General features: G+C 38.8%; 2 protein-coding genes across 2 annotated transcripts; both read left to right on the forward strand.

The window, feature by feature from the left end:
* Positions 1–1,792: 1,792 nt before the first annotated feature.
* Positions 1,793–7,768, forward strand: LOC122570500. The gene is made up of 4 exons (XM_043732882.1): positions 1,793–1,933; positions 6,232–6,392; positions 7,052–7,159; positions 7,217–7,768. The coding sequence occupies exons 1-4, from the start codon at positions 1,823–1,825 to the stop codon at positions 7,320–7,322; spliced, it is 486 nt and encodes a 161-aa protein (XP_043588817.1). The 5' UTR covers positions 1,793–1,822; the 3' UTR covers positions 7,323–7,768.
* A 1,390-nt stretch (positions 7,769–9,158) lies between these two features.
* On the forward strand, positions 9,159–15,217 carry LOC122571226. The gene is made up of 4 exons (XM_043734698.1): positions 9,159–9,457; positions 10,671–10,843; positions 11,869–11,985; positions 13,063–15,217. The coding sequence occupies exons 1-4, from the start codon at positions 9,314–9,316 to the stop codon at positions 13,190–13,192; spliced, it is 564 nt and encodes a 187-aa protein (XP_043590633.1). The 5' UTR covers positions 9,159–9,313; the 3' UTR covers positions 13,193–15,217.
* The last annotated feature ends 301 nt before the right edge of the window (positions 15,218–15,518 follow it).

Here is a 15,518-nt window from a genome sequence, read left to right on the forward strand (position 1 = left end):
CGCACCGGTGCAAAATAATTTATCATTAATCTTCAGTTTTACTGTTGTTTCGGATATACAATGATGTCCTGTCGAGCAGAGATTAACGTGATTTCGATGTTAGTTGTTTTAGGAGTCAAACGCAGCTACTTTAATCTACGATGGCTAATTTAATAGTTTCATTAGACTACCTGGTCTCTGATATTGTAACTAATTATATTTTTACTACTCTTCTTTTTTTTTCTTTTGTAGATCATGTACAGTTTGCTGCGTTTATATGTTTTAACGAATCCTTCGATAAATATCTGTATATGTCTGGTAGAACGAAAATACTGATTTTTCAATATTTTACATAAAAGATTATCATTTGGCAGAAATTCAACGAGACTGTGTTTGTCAAACTTAACGAACCGTTTTATACATACTTAAGTCTAGTATCGGGAAAATATCGATTTCTTTACCATTTTATATGAAAATTTTCTTTTCGTGGAAGTTTAACATACGCGAAAGCTTCGTGAAAACGAAATCTTGTTTTAGCAAAACTTTTCTGTTTGCAACAATCATTTCCATTTGATTTTGAATACATAGCTATTGCTCTACAGACCCTTCGATCTTCACGATGCGTCATTATAGCGGCTTTCGCGGATGTCATCTTATATTACGACGCGCCACTATGGTGGCTCACTCTGCCGACTCATTCGCTCACCGTTTGAACGAAACGATCTATTTCATTTGTCTTGCTTCACACTTTTCTTTTCCCCGTAACGTTTTATAACAATGTTAACAATATACAAACAGAATATATAGTCTTCGTTTTTGATACGCCAGTGTCATATATCAATTGTTGCTTTTCGTTAAAATAAATATACCATTATTAGATACTCTTTTTAACATGCTGATCCGTATTCTTATAATTTTTTAGAATCTTCAACCTCAAAATGTCGCTACAAAATAGAAAACGAAGAGCAATTTGAAAAACACTACCGCGCTATGAGCGAGAAAATTTCGACGTGGTTCTATGTGTCGTACCATGCTTTAAAATATATCACGCTCAATTGTATTATTAATTATTAAAGTAAATTATTCAAGTTAAAGTATATGCGTCATATGTTTAAGAAAAATTATAATTTAATTATCAAAAACTTCGTTCCAATGTGCTTGCGTAAAGAACAGCATTATCCGCCACACATTGCAGTGCTGCATCGTTTATGCGTAATTCGCATCAAACTCTGCCCCTCTGACAGGGAAACAGCCCCGTACAAAATTCAGCTGTAGCTAAGAGGTTCCAAGGATCAATAACAAAATCATAGACTGTCCAACTATATCGATTTATCTCGCCGTTCAAGCAGAGTGTTTTGTATAAAGCGAAGAGGATGTAAGTTCCATTAATGTTGCGAGCTGTCTAATAATTTAGCAGAGAAACACTAGTATGATTCATGTTTCGGACGTTACACTATGCAATTCAATGTCTTACTTGTTCTACACGATCGATCTGTGTCGTGCTACATTTCAATATCAAGATGAATAACTTAACTCTTTGCCCAAAACTAACTAAATATTCATGAATACTTTTACTGAAACAATGGCCTCCGAAATGAACAGCTTCATAAGATTCGCTGGCAAGAGAGGTGGAGCCAAGATATCTCCGCGAATAGAACGAAAAAGTGGAAAAGATGGTTGGTGGGGACCAAAGCACCGTTATCAATAACCCTGGGGAACGGTGTCTACCGAAGCGACTCAATTCCATCAGACGAAGATTTCTAGACAGGCGGAAATATTCCGTGCAGACTGCAACGGGAAGTACGCGGGGACATCTTGGCCCAGGGCCCGACATCCACTGATTATGCGACTGTTGTTCTGCATTCTCTGTTTCACCCTCATTACCGCGGGCGAGCTTGTGGTCGCGACCAGACCCACCAGATCTCTGTCATTTCGGAAAGGTAGCTCCTTTTTCGTGAGTATCGACATCTGCCAAGTATCCTAATTATTTTATCGTGTCGCGAATAGAAATTTTGTGATTTTTGAGTCTTTTCGTCGATTATAGTTGGAATGGAAAGAATTGTTATGTTACGACTAGATCGCGGATGTTTATGTATTTATAAGAAATTTAATATTATAATATCCAAAGTATTATGCTCGCTACGATAACTAGAATTAGTAGGTGAACAAAGTTCCATTTCGTTCGTTGTGTTCATAGAGCCGTGAATTTGTAGAAACATCCGCGGCCCAGTAATGAAGATTTGGTTTCGGTGGATTAAATATCTTCAATATTGTAGAAATGGTAGAGATAATTGCCACGAATATGCAAACCTCTGTAATCGTGTGAACGAACTTAGTTATTAGTAAATTAAAAGGTTTTTATACGGAAAAAGGACGTAAACCAATTTGCACTGCTTACAGTTATTACGCAAGAAATGACAAAGACTCGATACCATATAAGCTTAATAAAAGATCATAAGCGAAATGTATTAATTTGCAAATAATTTTTGCAGTTCAAGATTTAAACTGGCTCTACAAAATGGGTAACTTTTCTTAGAGTATAATTTACAACCACGCTATATCGTCAGTACTTACTATACCAAGTAAAGAAATAGTATTAGGTCGTCCGGAAAGTTTCTTTCGTTTTATAAGGAAATAATGGATGCACAACATTTTCCGTTTTATATTATTTTATCGAATTACGTATGATCCATTTTGTTTTATCAAGATAAAAATCACAATGTTTGACAGATTAAATTTTATGTTTGTATAAAGATGCGTTGTTGTAAAAGATGTGTCTTTCAAGGAAAGACACTTTCCGGACAACCTAATACATAAATTCATATGCCAATTCTGGTCGTCTTCACATAACCAACTACTCAAGTTACATCGTACTAATTCGAATCTGGATTGTAAATTACGGTTCGACGATTATTCTTCTACTCTATGATTGATGTACCAGTGATCCCTCGCGATTTCTCACCAAGTTCTTTCCAAAGTTTTCCACGATTCCCAATGATGGAAATTCTCGTTCGATCCATATGCGTATGGAAATTAGACTGTCAATTGTTCGTCGAAAGGTACTCTTTACACTGTCAGCCGTGTTTACAGGCCACGTCACGTAGTTTGCGGCTGTGGCAGAAATTTATGCGCCATATGTTCCAAGGATAGGGGACTACGACTAATGTAAGTCGATCGTTGCGCCGTATTTTCGCCTTAAAAGGCGTTCCTCGCTCCGAGACGAGCCCATCCCGAGCAACTCTGTAATGCACCGCATTAATGCACGATGAAGTTACTCCCGGTGTAATTCGTGGATCAAGCTGAAACGTATCGCGAGACCCGCCAGTCGAATACATTATCCTTGTCACGGTTGCTTCCTGGAAAATTTACTGGTTGTAAGTGGGCGACGCGGCTTCGTCAAGGTCCTGGCGCTTGGATCTTTACACCGGGTCCACCGCGGAACGAATCGTCTTGATCGCCACGATAGAAATTCCCGAGAAATTTGTTCTACCAATGCAATTTTCACGTGGTCCGATAAATAGCTTGATCTTTGCATTCCCATAACTGTTCTTTTAAGCATTTTTCTTCCTTGTTCACTGAATTCTACCCCAGCGAGCACGCTGCCTTGTTTCGTCGTTTAAAAAACGTGAAGGTATTAATCAAATTCTTTTATGATTCGTGCCTGCGTATTTGATGGTTGCAATTTATTTGAAAAAAATAGAGGTTGTTCCATTTAGAGGCGAACAAAAGGGTTTTCGTTAGGTTGATCGGAAAATTCTGTTTTTGTTCCCTTTTTTATCCCGAAAATATCAATTTCGAGTGCTCGGTAAGAAATTCTTTTTTCTAGCAATATGTTATTATCTTTTTGTAGCTTATATTTCGCCAGGTACGATATATATTTCGACTATTTTATTGACATCGTTAAATAATGTACAATAAAATACGCTGAAGGAACGTTTTTTAATCAACGTAATATTTGATTCTCTTCTATTTCGACAGAATATAATTTTGATTCGTGTAAATACAGTACGCATATATAAAAAAATATTTCAATGAACAGTTCTACTATAACAAAAAAAGATTTTCAAAGAACAAAGAGATGAAAAATACTGATGAATCTCGGTTCGTTAAGTCCTACAAATATACGAGCGGAGGATATTGGGCATATCAACGACGTGCGTGCGTGCGTGCGTGCGTGCGCGCGCGCGCGCGCGCGCGCGCGCGTGTGTGTGTGTGTGTGTGTGTGTGTGCAGAACAAAGTCGATTGTCGGTGATTGTTTACGATTTTCGGGATGCAGAGGAATGCACCAGGTGCAGTAGCCATTAGGCTGCATTTCAAGCCATTCCGCGTACACGCGTTAGAAGAATTATGCAACCGGCGATGATCCAGTGCACTTACGAACAAGTGCAAGCGTAGTATCGTCGATACTGCCGCTGCACGTGCACTATACACTTGGGCAACGTACGAGACAGCTGCTGAATTCCAGATCAGCGACCATAAATCGATACATCGGCTCTTCCATCCCTTTCCTCTCTTACTCGAAGTGCAGCGTTCAAAACGCAATAATAAAGTGTAAAAGTGCAGCATCACGTTGCCCTTTATCCGATAACGGGCAACCTGGATTCTTTCAAACGTTCTAAGTTGCTACTGGTTCATCGAGGGATTGATTATTTTTGAATAAAATTACCGCAGATACGTGTGAAAGAATAATCGATGAGAAAACGGGATTTGTGTAATGTTTGGATAGCCTAGACTCTTAATCTTTTCGCACATACGTATTTTAAATGGAATTTTTGCAATTTTTCACCGTCTACAATTATTCGATATTCAACATTTATTCCACACGCGTATTTGTTAAATCTACGATTTTCTCCAGACTTTTATTTTCACGACACAGCATCTTTATCATTAGTCGACGGTTTATTATCGTTTGGTTAATAGTCTTAAACACGTACTTAGTAGTTCTATTACATAAGAACATTATTTCAGCGCCAGCGTAGATTGTTTTTAATCTATTTTAGCCATTGATCATTATTGTAACAAGAATTTAATCATTTTCGAGAATAAACGGAGGGAAAACTTGTACGTTAACGGATTAAGCGAGGCGAATTTCATGCCTCGAGAAACGCATTTTCTCGAAAGTAGTAGCAAGACAAGGAGATTATGACACGCCAGAACACAGAAACAAAAAGGGAGGGAAGAGTCTTGAGATGACTTCAAGGGTATCCGTAAAAATTGAACGGAAGCGTACGTCATAGGATACATAGTCGCAATTTATCATCGTTTCTTTTTTTGACAGTGCTGAATACATTCATACGTTCGCCAGAGGGATTATGCAACGCAAAGAGATGCAATGCGTGTGTTATATTCTATTATTTCTTGGCTTATGAATTGGAAATAAGGATCAAGGTTTCGAGGATTCAGCTTGGTGTAACTCGAAGACATTAATCTTTTTCAAAAAAGAAAAATAAAAGAAGAGAGGAAAGGGAGAAAGAAAAAGGGAAAGAGAAAGAAAGAAATACAAAACTTATCTTCGTTTCTAATAGCACGGTTAAGAAAGAGAGAGAGAGAGAGAGAGTCAGAGAGTCGTGTTCCTCTGATAAACGACTTGCCAGATTCAGCCAACACTCTGGCGTGACGCTTACACCACTATCTGCACGATATACAGTTTAACGGGAAACATCGAAGCCAGTAACACCTGCCTTGTCACTTTGTCCCAGCTTGTTCCTTGCCTTTCAGATGAGGCGCAGCAAGCTGAAAATGCCGGACGTCGATCGAGTTTACCCTCTCTACATGCCATTGTCCATTCGAAATTGAAATTTTAAGCTGCAGCCAGACCATACGTGCACACACACACATCCTCTTTTTACCTTCTATATCTCCTTTTTTCGTTTTTTCTTTTTGACTTTGTCCACTCGATATTGGAAACGGGTAGGTTCTTCGCCATGATATTGGATTATTTTTGAAGTCACCCCTTTACCACCACCTATTCTTTCCAATATGAAATTTTAACCCATTCCAAGGCTGGGATTTTCGATCATGCGCCGCTAGTAACACACGTCCTCGCATCTAAACCACAAGGAAAACCTCGAATCGGTCACCAAGTCGTTCGATTCCTATCACGTATCATCGACCGTGGAGCGCAATCAGGGTCGAACAATCAAGTTGCGAAGGTTTCTCGTGACCATGACCGTTTCCATCAGCTCTTGTCTGCCAGCCATTAGCTTTCTTCCTGGGAATAGCAGCTACTATTAACCGGTCTTTGCTTTCAGTACAGGGTGAATTACAAGATCACGGTGTTGTCTTACTCGACCATATTCGCTCATGCGGCTGGTTTTAAGCTAGTATGGCAACTTCCAAGCGAATCCGCCGACACTAGAATCGGCAGGTCCATCTCCGACGTTCACCAGGCCGCGGAGCTCGTCTACGAGAGGTAATAAATAGTTTAATAGACCTTGAATAATGCAGAGGATGGTACCGATCCGTGGCTGCTGCCGTGCAAGTCGTATAGTCTAGCAAATTGACCTGTGCATTGCTACCTACCCGGAACGGCGAAGGTTTGGCCGAAAGGGATGGATTTCTGTCCGGTCGACGATTTCTGGCCTAGTTCACGGATCGGCCAATTTCGTAGCACGCTTGGCTTTTGCAACTACTCTCTTTTTGCTTCTTTTTTCTTTCTTCTTGTTCCTCGGCCAGTCTCATCCTCCGTTTCAGTCTTTCGATCCTCTTCATATCCAAGTTTCCTGGATTCTCCTGGACAAATTGCGAGATATCAGATCGTCAGGTATGGAATACTAATGTAGAATTGATGGATTCGAGTAGATGAACAAACAAGAACATATTGTAGCGGTGTTGCGTTGTGGACAGATTTTTACTGATCGAATATAAAATAAACTTGAACAAATAAATAGAACAAATAGAAATACTATTCAGAAGGACCGTAGTTGTTTCTGCTTCTATTTATTTGACTATGGAGATCCAGAGTTTACAATACCTACCGAACTTTATTCGATCGATTTTTCAATCACTCGGACGTCTACCGCTCAATTCTATCGTACCACTCATGCTAACGTATGCATACGAATGTTGCAGCCATGGATTTGATGGGAGATCGTGTCTCTTGAAGAATATCTGTCAAGCGATGGAATACGTAAGCCAGAGGGATGGCGTGATCGCAAAGATATTAAAATTGCTGATCGGGTAAGCAGATATTAATATTGCTGTACGTAAACGCCACTTAATCGTCACCAATTTCAGATCATATACGACGAATAGCTCGTCGATGGAGCCTCTTTATTGTGACATCCACGTCAGAAGTTGCCCCCTCGAGTTGATCGGAATTGACGGTTTTATGGAGCAATAAATCTACCTGTTTTCGAAAATCGTAGATAAAGCTGAACTTATGAAACTGTAGGAAAAACATTAAAAGTGACGTTTCTCCAATCGAATCCCTCTCTCCTTAAGTCTCGTTTCGATTAATCAAATAATCCGGATTTAAACAACCTTATTCTTGCCAGAATTTGTTATTCACTTAACTTGACGTATCCTCTCAAGCTTTCACATTCATTGTTATTATCAATAAAGATACTTCGGTTCAAAAAAATTTAAATGGACGAATTTGGAACAAGACGGAAAGCTGTTGCAAGATTTCTTTATTTTTCCGTTTGAAACTCGCGTTTTAAAATCTGTACTGTTAAACTCGAATATATACATATATGTATAAACATACTACCAGACATAAATATGTCAATATTGATATAAATAGGTTGCTTTTCATTCTTTTATTTTGTAGTTATTTGATGCTCTTTTTCCATCTCTAAAAGCAATAAAGTTATTCCACTCACCTGTTTTGGACCTGTCATTCTGTACTTTAGGTGTTACTAGCTAATTTCCTTTACCGTTATCGTCTTACTGCTGATTCGCCTAACTTGCCTGACTTCAACCAAGTTTAAAAGCGTCAATAGAAAATAATTTTCTTTCTCATTGCAAGTTGTATCACGCACCGATCCTTGTAATTTTCCTATCCGTTAAATGGAAGTCGGGAGTGTCATCCCTTCGCGTGCGATTTCTCGACGGATTTCCAGCTCGACGATGGTGAAAGGACGGTCGCATTCCTCGACAGAACGGTTATAATTGCATCCATGTCAGAGGCCGGCGACCGCGCGTTAACGAAAAGCATTAATTTAGAAAGCCGCGCGGTTTTCTTGCCAGGCAGCAGCAAGGGATGTTTAGGTGTGTTGTGCTCGCGAGCGCAACTCCCATATGCAATTAACAGACGCTCGTTCCACCGCTATGGCCCGCGAAATGAGGAAATAAGTGTCGCCCCGGTGAAAAAGAGCTCTGTCCCGTCTCTCTCTCTTTCTCTCTTTCTGCCACTCTCGTTGGCCATCCAGTTTTTTCAGAAGGGCAACATTCTGGCCAGCGAAGACAGTATGAATTAATATAAGCGCGCATTTAAAAGTACAATGAGCCAGCGGCCCATGCCTCTCCGCGTTTCGTTTACTCTTCCTGGCCTATATTTCAAGCTATCGTCGTCTGTTTTGGCTGAACGTGGTTTTGATTGTCATTGCAATTTCAGCTGAAATCTGCCTCTATACGGAGAGCCTGGCTTCTGCTTGGATTACCTATAGCAATAAGAAAAATAATATGACTTTGGTACATATTGAAAAATTGCTAAGATATAGTAATAAGAAGAAATGTAGTATTTTAACATAAAATAATCGAAATGGGCATAAACAGGTCCAAATCTATGAACTACTGTAAAGAACTAATGACATCTATAACCGGCATAATTTCCCAGAAAGTTAAAATCCTCTACTCATCGTTTGGACGAAACTTTGAACTAATTTGCGTTAGCCGAAATTCCTCAGAGTGATTATCGCCTTTGATACACCCAGAATCCACCATTTTCAGCAAACCATCATCCTCGGTATATATATCTTCTGTTCATTAAAGACCGTGATCCCGTAGAAACACGATTGAGGTCGTGATAACGAGCCATGGAGTGGATCGAACTGTGGTGTAAGCATTTCGTTTGCTGAACGAATTGTCGACGGATCGTCAGACGGTTCATTAGACTCGTGGATAGACACAGGAGACACCAGTTGTTCCCGTTAACCGGCGCTGGAAAGCATTCCACGTTTGTTCGAGAAACGACGACGATCGGTCAGTGCAGAACACATTGCAGCCGCGTTCAAATCGTACGATGATTCGCATTTCTCATTTGGTCCGGTGAAGTGCATCGCGGAGGGGAAACTCGCGTTTGAGTTCCGCTCGACACTTTCCCTTTCGACGCGGTGCTAAGCGTCCGAGAGAAGATCGCATGAGAGTGGAAAGTCGCGTTGCATCAAAAGGATGCCAGGCATCCGAGGTCTTTTGTTTGTCTTCTGGTGCCTCGATATCCTCGCGATCTGTGCCACGGACAACACGACCCACGCCGCGAGGACCCTGTCGAGGCGCAAAAGGTACTTGATTTTTCCGGAAGGCAGCAACGTGCAGGTACGCTACGATTTATATATTAGGTTGTCCGGAAAGTGTCTTTCTTTTACAGACACGTCTTTTACAACGATGCGTCTTTATACAAACATGAAACCTAATCTGTCGAACGTTGTGATCTTTATTTTGATAGAACAAAGTGGATCATACGTAATTCGATAAAATAATATAAAACGGAAAATGTTATGTATCCATTACTTCCTTATAAAACGAAAGAAACTTTTCGGACGACCTAATATTTAATTATAATTTAATATCATTAGAAAATATTAATCCTTGGAATTATAATATATTATTTTTAGTCATATAAATGAGACGATTCAGCGGGACTGTAATAGCGCAGCGCACGGCTCACATCTTAATGCTTATGACTTTTTATATTAATAAACAATTACGTTTGTAAACGTTTAAAAGCTAAAGATACAACATCAGAACTACAAGAAGATAGATTCTTATACAACCAAGGAAAATTCTGAAAACAAATTGTTCATTTGTGCACCGGTTAGGTCGAACAGCTGTCAATCCCTTAACATCGGCTTAACAGTTCATTGCGATATTAATTTAAAAAATTTCATTTTAAAAAATTGTCATTATCCTTATAAAATACCTTATCGATTGTAGTGTACGCTTGCCTATATTTAGCGTTGAGATTATCTGATAGAGGAACGCGTGGATATAATTTGTAATAGAAATATATATATTGAAGTAAGTATAAGTATAAATACAGGTATAGTGTATGCTGATACAGATCCTCGTTCTAGCAGTGTTACATTACAATAGAATATGATAGGGAGAATTTATAGCAAAGGACATTACCAAAAAATTAACCTTGGTGTGTAGCTGAAAGTTACAGGAAACAGCAATAAAAATCTACTTATAGCTTTTTTATTTCTAGACCTTGTAACCCAAAACAACATTCACATTCAAGGGCACAATAATATGGACCTCTCATTTTTTTTAATTTTTTTGCTTCACTAAATTCTATTTTCCTCGTAACGGCGGTGTCCAATTCTCGAGTATACAACAGAAAGAGATGTAGAGTTTTCCTAGAAGTAATTACTTCAACATTTACATATTTTTCATTCATACATGTTTTTAGATGCGAATAACAAGGACGAGCGTTAATTTTTGTAAAAGTGTTACGTATTATTCGTACAAATTTTCAGATTCGCGAGGCCGTGTTACTAGCTTTTGGCTTCTTTTTTCTGTTCTTTAGTTGGTGTTTTGCTTAACAGTAGGAACCTACGCGAAAGAGAACGATGTGGTGATGGGGTTAACTGCAGCTCTAGCCTGGGAGTTGCCGAGCGAAGTCGACGAGAAGGTTGCGCAGTTGCTTCATCGAAAGAGCAGAAGCGTCATGTTCCCGAAGATAGAGGCTTTACTACAATCGTAAGTAAGTCAATTTACCGCCAGTGTTTTCAACTTCCAGCCTTTCTTTCGGTTCAACTGACATCACTCTCGTTTGTTTCGTTTGGAGTAAGTTTTAATGGAGATTTGATCTCGCTTTTTCGTCCATCTTATATCATAAAATTCGTCATTAGATTCAGGGATTTTCTCGTTTATTACACTGGCTTCCATTGTTATCGATTTGTTCAACTTGCAATCGCAGAATTCTCTCGAATTAACCAGGAAATAGGGTATCATATAAATCGTGAAAGGAGAAAGGCGGTGAGTATAGAAACTCTGAAGGACTACCACCTTTTTTCACCTCTTCCCTCTGCTCTTTTTGTTTCTATTCGGCGAAAGCTCGCTTTCCATTCGTCCCCGAAGCGTGACGTAACATGCAAATGGAACCCTTTTTCGCCGGCCACCACATGCAAATGCGTGGCAGGCGCAAGAATTATCATGCAAAACGTGCGAGAATAACGAAACAGAAGGACACTTGGTTTGATTTCGTCCTCGTTATTGTATAACGCCTTTCTTTTTTTCGTGATTCGTATTTAAGATGTGATATGGATAACACGATAGACTTGCGGATATTAAATAAATGATATTGGTGATGGGCTGAGTTATCAAAAAAAAAAAAAAAAAAAATAGAAACTAAAAACTTTTCAACGAAAGAGTAAGTACGAGTGAGTGTAGAGTTTTCAGGAGAAGGATCATGATATGGTAGATTCGTTTAATTTTCCGGTTTCTTCTGTTTCCGTGCGCTCTTATATTCTCTTTTAATAAAGTTTCGTTTTTTGAACAGATACTGTTGAGCAGTTCCCGAACAAAGTATCACTTCATGGAAACGTTATCCTTCGTGTAGAAATTTAATTAACGTCATTGGGGCGGACAGACAACTTGATTGATATTCCTCGTCCTAGCTTTTCAAGAACTTTGTATCAGTTTTATCGCTCCATTACCGGAAATATTGATTTCACACGTTCTTTGTAAAAATGTGAGGTTTTTAAATAAAAGCTTATCCACAGCACTGGCCTGGATGGAAGAGCTTGCGTGCTGAAAGCTCTATGCGAGGCTGCCCAGAGGAACCCTTCGGATCTTGGGAAAGGGAGCCTGGTTCAGGAGCTATTGCACGCCATCTTCACGTGAGTATCTTATTTAATTCATCTCTGTCAACTTGATGTTTTATGGTTCTGGATAATGTCTCTCTATATATATACATTGTTTCATTAAGCACTTGAAATCTTCACTTCAAGAATGCTTTTGTACGACATTTCTATAAAAAGTAGATCGATAATGGCTATCGAAACTGCAGTTCATATTCATAATTGTATTAATAGGAAATGCAACGTATGAATGTGAAACGAAGCAGCGATAACGTATAGTAATTACATCGTTAATATTCATTGAAGTATTTACGTTAATATTAAGCGAAATATTGAATCGCGAAAAAGGCGGATGTCCTGTGTGTACGTCCTTCTATTGCACGTAATAACTACGAGTATATTTAATGACAAGGTAGATCGATCTGACTAATTCGAACAGTTACTAAATCGTAGCGACTATGAGACTGAAACGTCTGGCTGGTCGGCATATAATCAATTAAAGGGATTAATCAAGCGAAACGATTGAGTTACGAATGATGCCGGATCCATGAAATCGGTTAACCACCGTTTGACGAACCGATTTAGCTACTCCGAATAGATCACCATCATCACCGTGTTCCATTTCCAAATCATCTCCTATCGTTACTATCTGCTGGTCTCCTTATAAAATATCAGCCGAAAATATTACTCTTAAATTTCATTCACTCAAATTACCGATTGCTCATGAGATATTCGAACGGTCTATAAGTTGTCAAGTTTTTGTGTTATTACATTTAGATACCACCAACTTTGTATCATATATTAATATGAAATATATGATAAATACGAATAATAATTTTGCCAACGGTCACGACATATTTTTACTTCTTACAAAAAAAGGTTACTGACAAATAGTCAAAGCTTCACACACCTAGCTTTCCACTTTTCCACAGATAAGACAAAAATCCAACACCTAAACGTATTTACAAGATAAGAGAATTATCTGTCTCGGGCAACTTTCATCGAAAGAAGAAGATCGTGGACGTCTGAAATCGAAGCTGGTGTTCGTTCGACGAGGCAATCTCGTCTCGTCAGTTCCATTCGGCTACCTTAAAATCCTATTTTCCTTTCTTACAGGTTGCCTAGGGACGGCGGGCGTTTCGAACGATCGGAAGATCAAGCTTACGAGCAGGCGCACCAGAGCGGACAGGATTGCGGCCATCTTTATCCGACTTGCCGTCACTCCATTTACGAGCTCGAGTTCTGAGGCCAAAGTAACCAGGAATTGAACGCATTCGTATGCGTGTGCAAACGTTGACCGCGTTTCACGGGCGGACTTTTCCTGGCTGCTCGCCCGTTCCACGCTGATTTTTCAACCTGAACCACACCACCACATAATCTTCCGTTCTCGACGCAACTTAGTCCGCATGATTGTGCAACCAACTTGCGTGGATCTTTGTATCTTGCCTGCAATTTCGTGTCCAGTGCGAAGGACAGTCTTCTCGGACAAACAGGATGTTCTCGGATATGATTGGTGCTTGGGTGAATTTTTGAATGTAGAACGTAGGATCGCGAGACGCGTCATGTTGTCGAGAAACTGATATACGTGTCTTGTATTTAACTTAGATTACTCTTAGCTAGTTTTGTTAATAGAAGAAATGAATAAAGAGACAGCTGCACCTTCTTAAACAACCTGTAAATTCATAGTCAAGTAATATTTGTGGTAATAGTTTTGCACTTTTGAATATGAAACCTTCACATTCAGAAATGCGATTTAAACGTTGTTGCTGTCCCTTTGTTATAAATGATTCGATAGTTGGAGAGAGGCATACTTACTGTCATATGACGAACATTGTTATTCTGAATTTTCTTCTGTTAAAGTCACTTCTTCGAGTTTTGAAAGTCATCGACATCTTTTAGATGGGGTAGATATTTCTTAATACATCTACCAGTGCATTATTCTATTCTTTATGAGAAAGTATTAAAGTAAAGTCACAGTATCTTGTGTTTATATCTTCTTTTATCTTGCAATAATTAACGGCTAATTTCAGAGAAAGTGAAAAGAAATATTCTGTTCTAACGCGAGAGACAGATTATTAAAGTTTTGCGGAAATAATTTGTAACACACAGTTCTAGTACAACTAAGGTACGGGCTCAGTCCAAAGTGGTATTTGGGACAAATACTGTGCTTTACTAATCGCGGTATTTAAAAAGAGGAGCTTGGAATTAACGAGCAAAGCTGCATGTTTATACCCATAATTCCATCGTTTCTCTTACTTTTAATCGAATTAAAATGCTTCAAACGGTCCATTTTTATTTTCCCCAATATTCTATGCGGCTCATTCGACGATTTTGCGGCCGAGTTTCAAAGATTTCAGGGTCGATCTTTCGTCGGCTGTATATTTCATCTGTATATCGCGGCGAACGTCACCGTTGTCGACGACACGTAATTCGTTTTGCATTAACAAAATGGTGAACCGAGTGACCGCGGATTTATAGTTCATTTCGGTAGAGTGGTGCCGCCGGGAGCCCGTCATTCTCAACCCTTTTGTAAACGGGCCGGACGGAAAAATAAAAGGAAGGAAAAGAAAAATGGAACAGAACGAAAAAAAAGACGAAACCTGCGTTATTTAAATGTCCAATATTTAACCAGCAAATATAACGACTAAACGCGTTCGTGACGTTTTTTTCTTTTTTTTGTGGTGTTAATCCAAGTACACCGCGTGTAGAACACTTGTTTCAACGAAAAAATCAAAATTTCCACTCGATTCCCTCGAGTAAAATAACTTTATCGCTGTAGTCCACTTTTTCACTGTTACTTTAATCCGATTTGTGTAGACTTTCATATGGATTTTGTTTTAAAGACTAAGGAGGGGAATAAGGTTTCGACGATAATAGAGAGACGGAGAGAGATAATTAAACGCATTCATAGCAATTTATAAACGCATTAACCTTCCAATTATGCAATTTCCAATGTTTACGCAATTCGCACGAGCTTTAATGGCGAATCTGAGGTAGCAAATTATTTTTAGTATTAATTGAAACGTTGTAATATCGCGTAAAAAGCATGATTCGTGTATCGCTAGGTTGATGTAGGTACAGCTGAGTCAGTTGTACAATGCATTCGTTGGAACCATCGAGATAGAATTCGAATGGGATCTTGTTTTCGCCGTTCCTTTTCCAATTCAATAAAAAGGAAGGCTCGGATAAAATTATATTCACTTTTAAAAAGTAAAAGATGCATCCTGAATTATATGAAAATGCTCCATCAATAAAGTTTGAAGCCATAATATATATTCTGCTCTTGCTTTTTATCAGAGGATCCTCTATGTTCTCTCACAAAAACCTCTCAAGAAAATTGGACCAAGAACGTCATTCTATGAACCTGTTGTAGAAACTCATTTTTAAAAATTAAAGATTGTTCGCGAGGAAATTAAACTTTGATGATTTGTAACAAAGGAATGAAAATGAGATTCGTCGCTTCGTTAATAGAAAGATCGTTTTTCAAGTTATTCTTAAAATACAAATTCGCAAAGTATAGCACAGTGGACGTACGTAGTGATGTGTGTACTAAATAGTAAAACGCACAATAC

This window comes from Bombus pyrosoma, linkage group LG9, assembly GCF_014825855.1.
Source record: "Bombus pyrosoma isolate SC7728 linkage group LG9, ASM1482585v1, whole genome shotgun sequence".
NCBI lineage: Eukaryota > Metazoa > Arthropoda > Insecta > Hymenoptera > Apidae > Bombus > Bombus pyrosoma.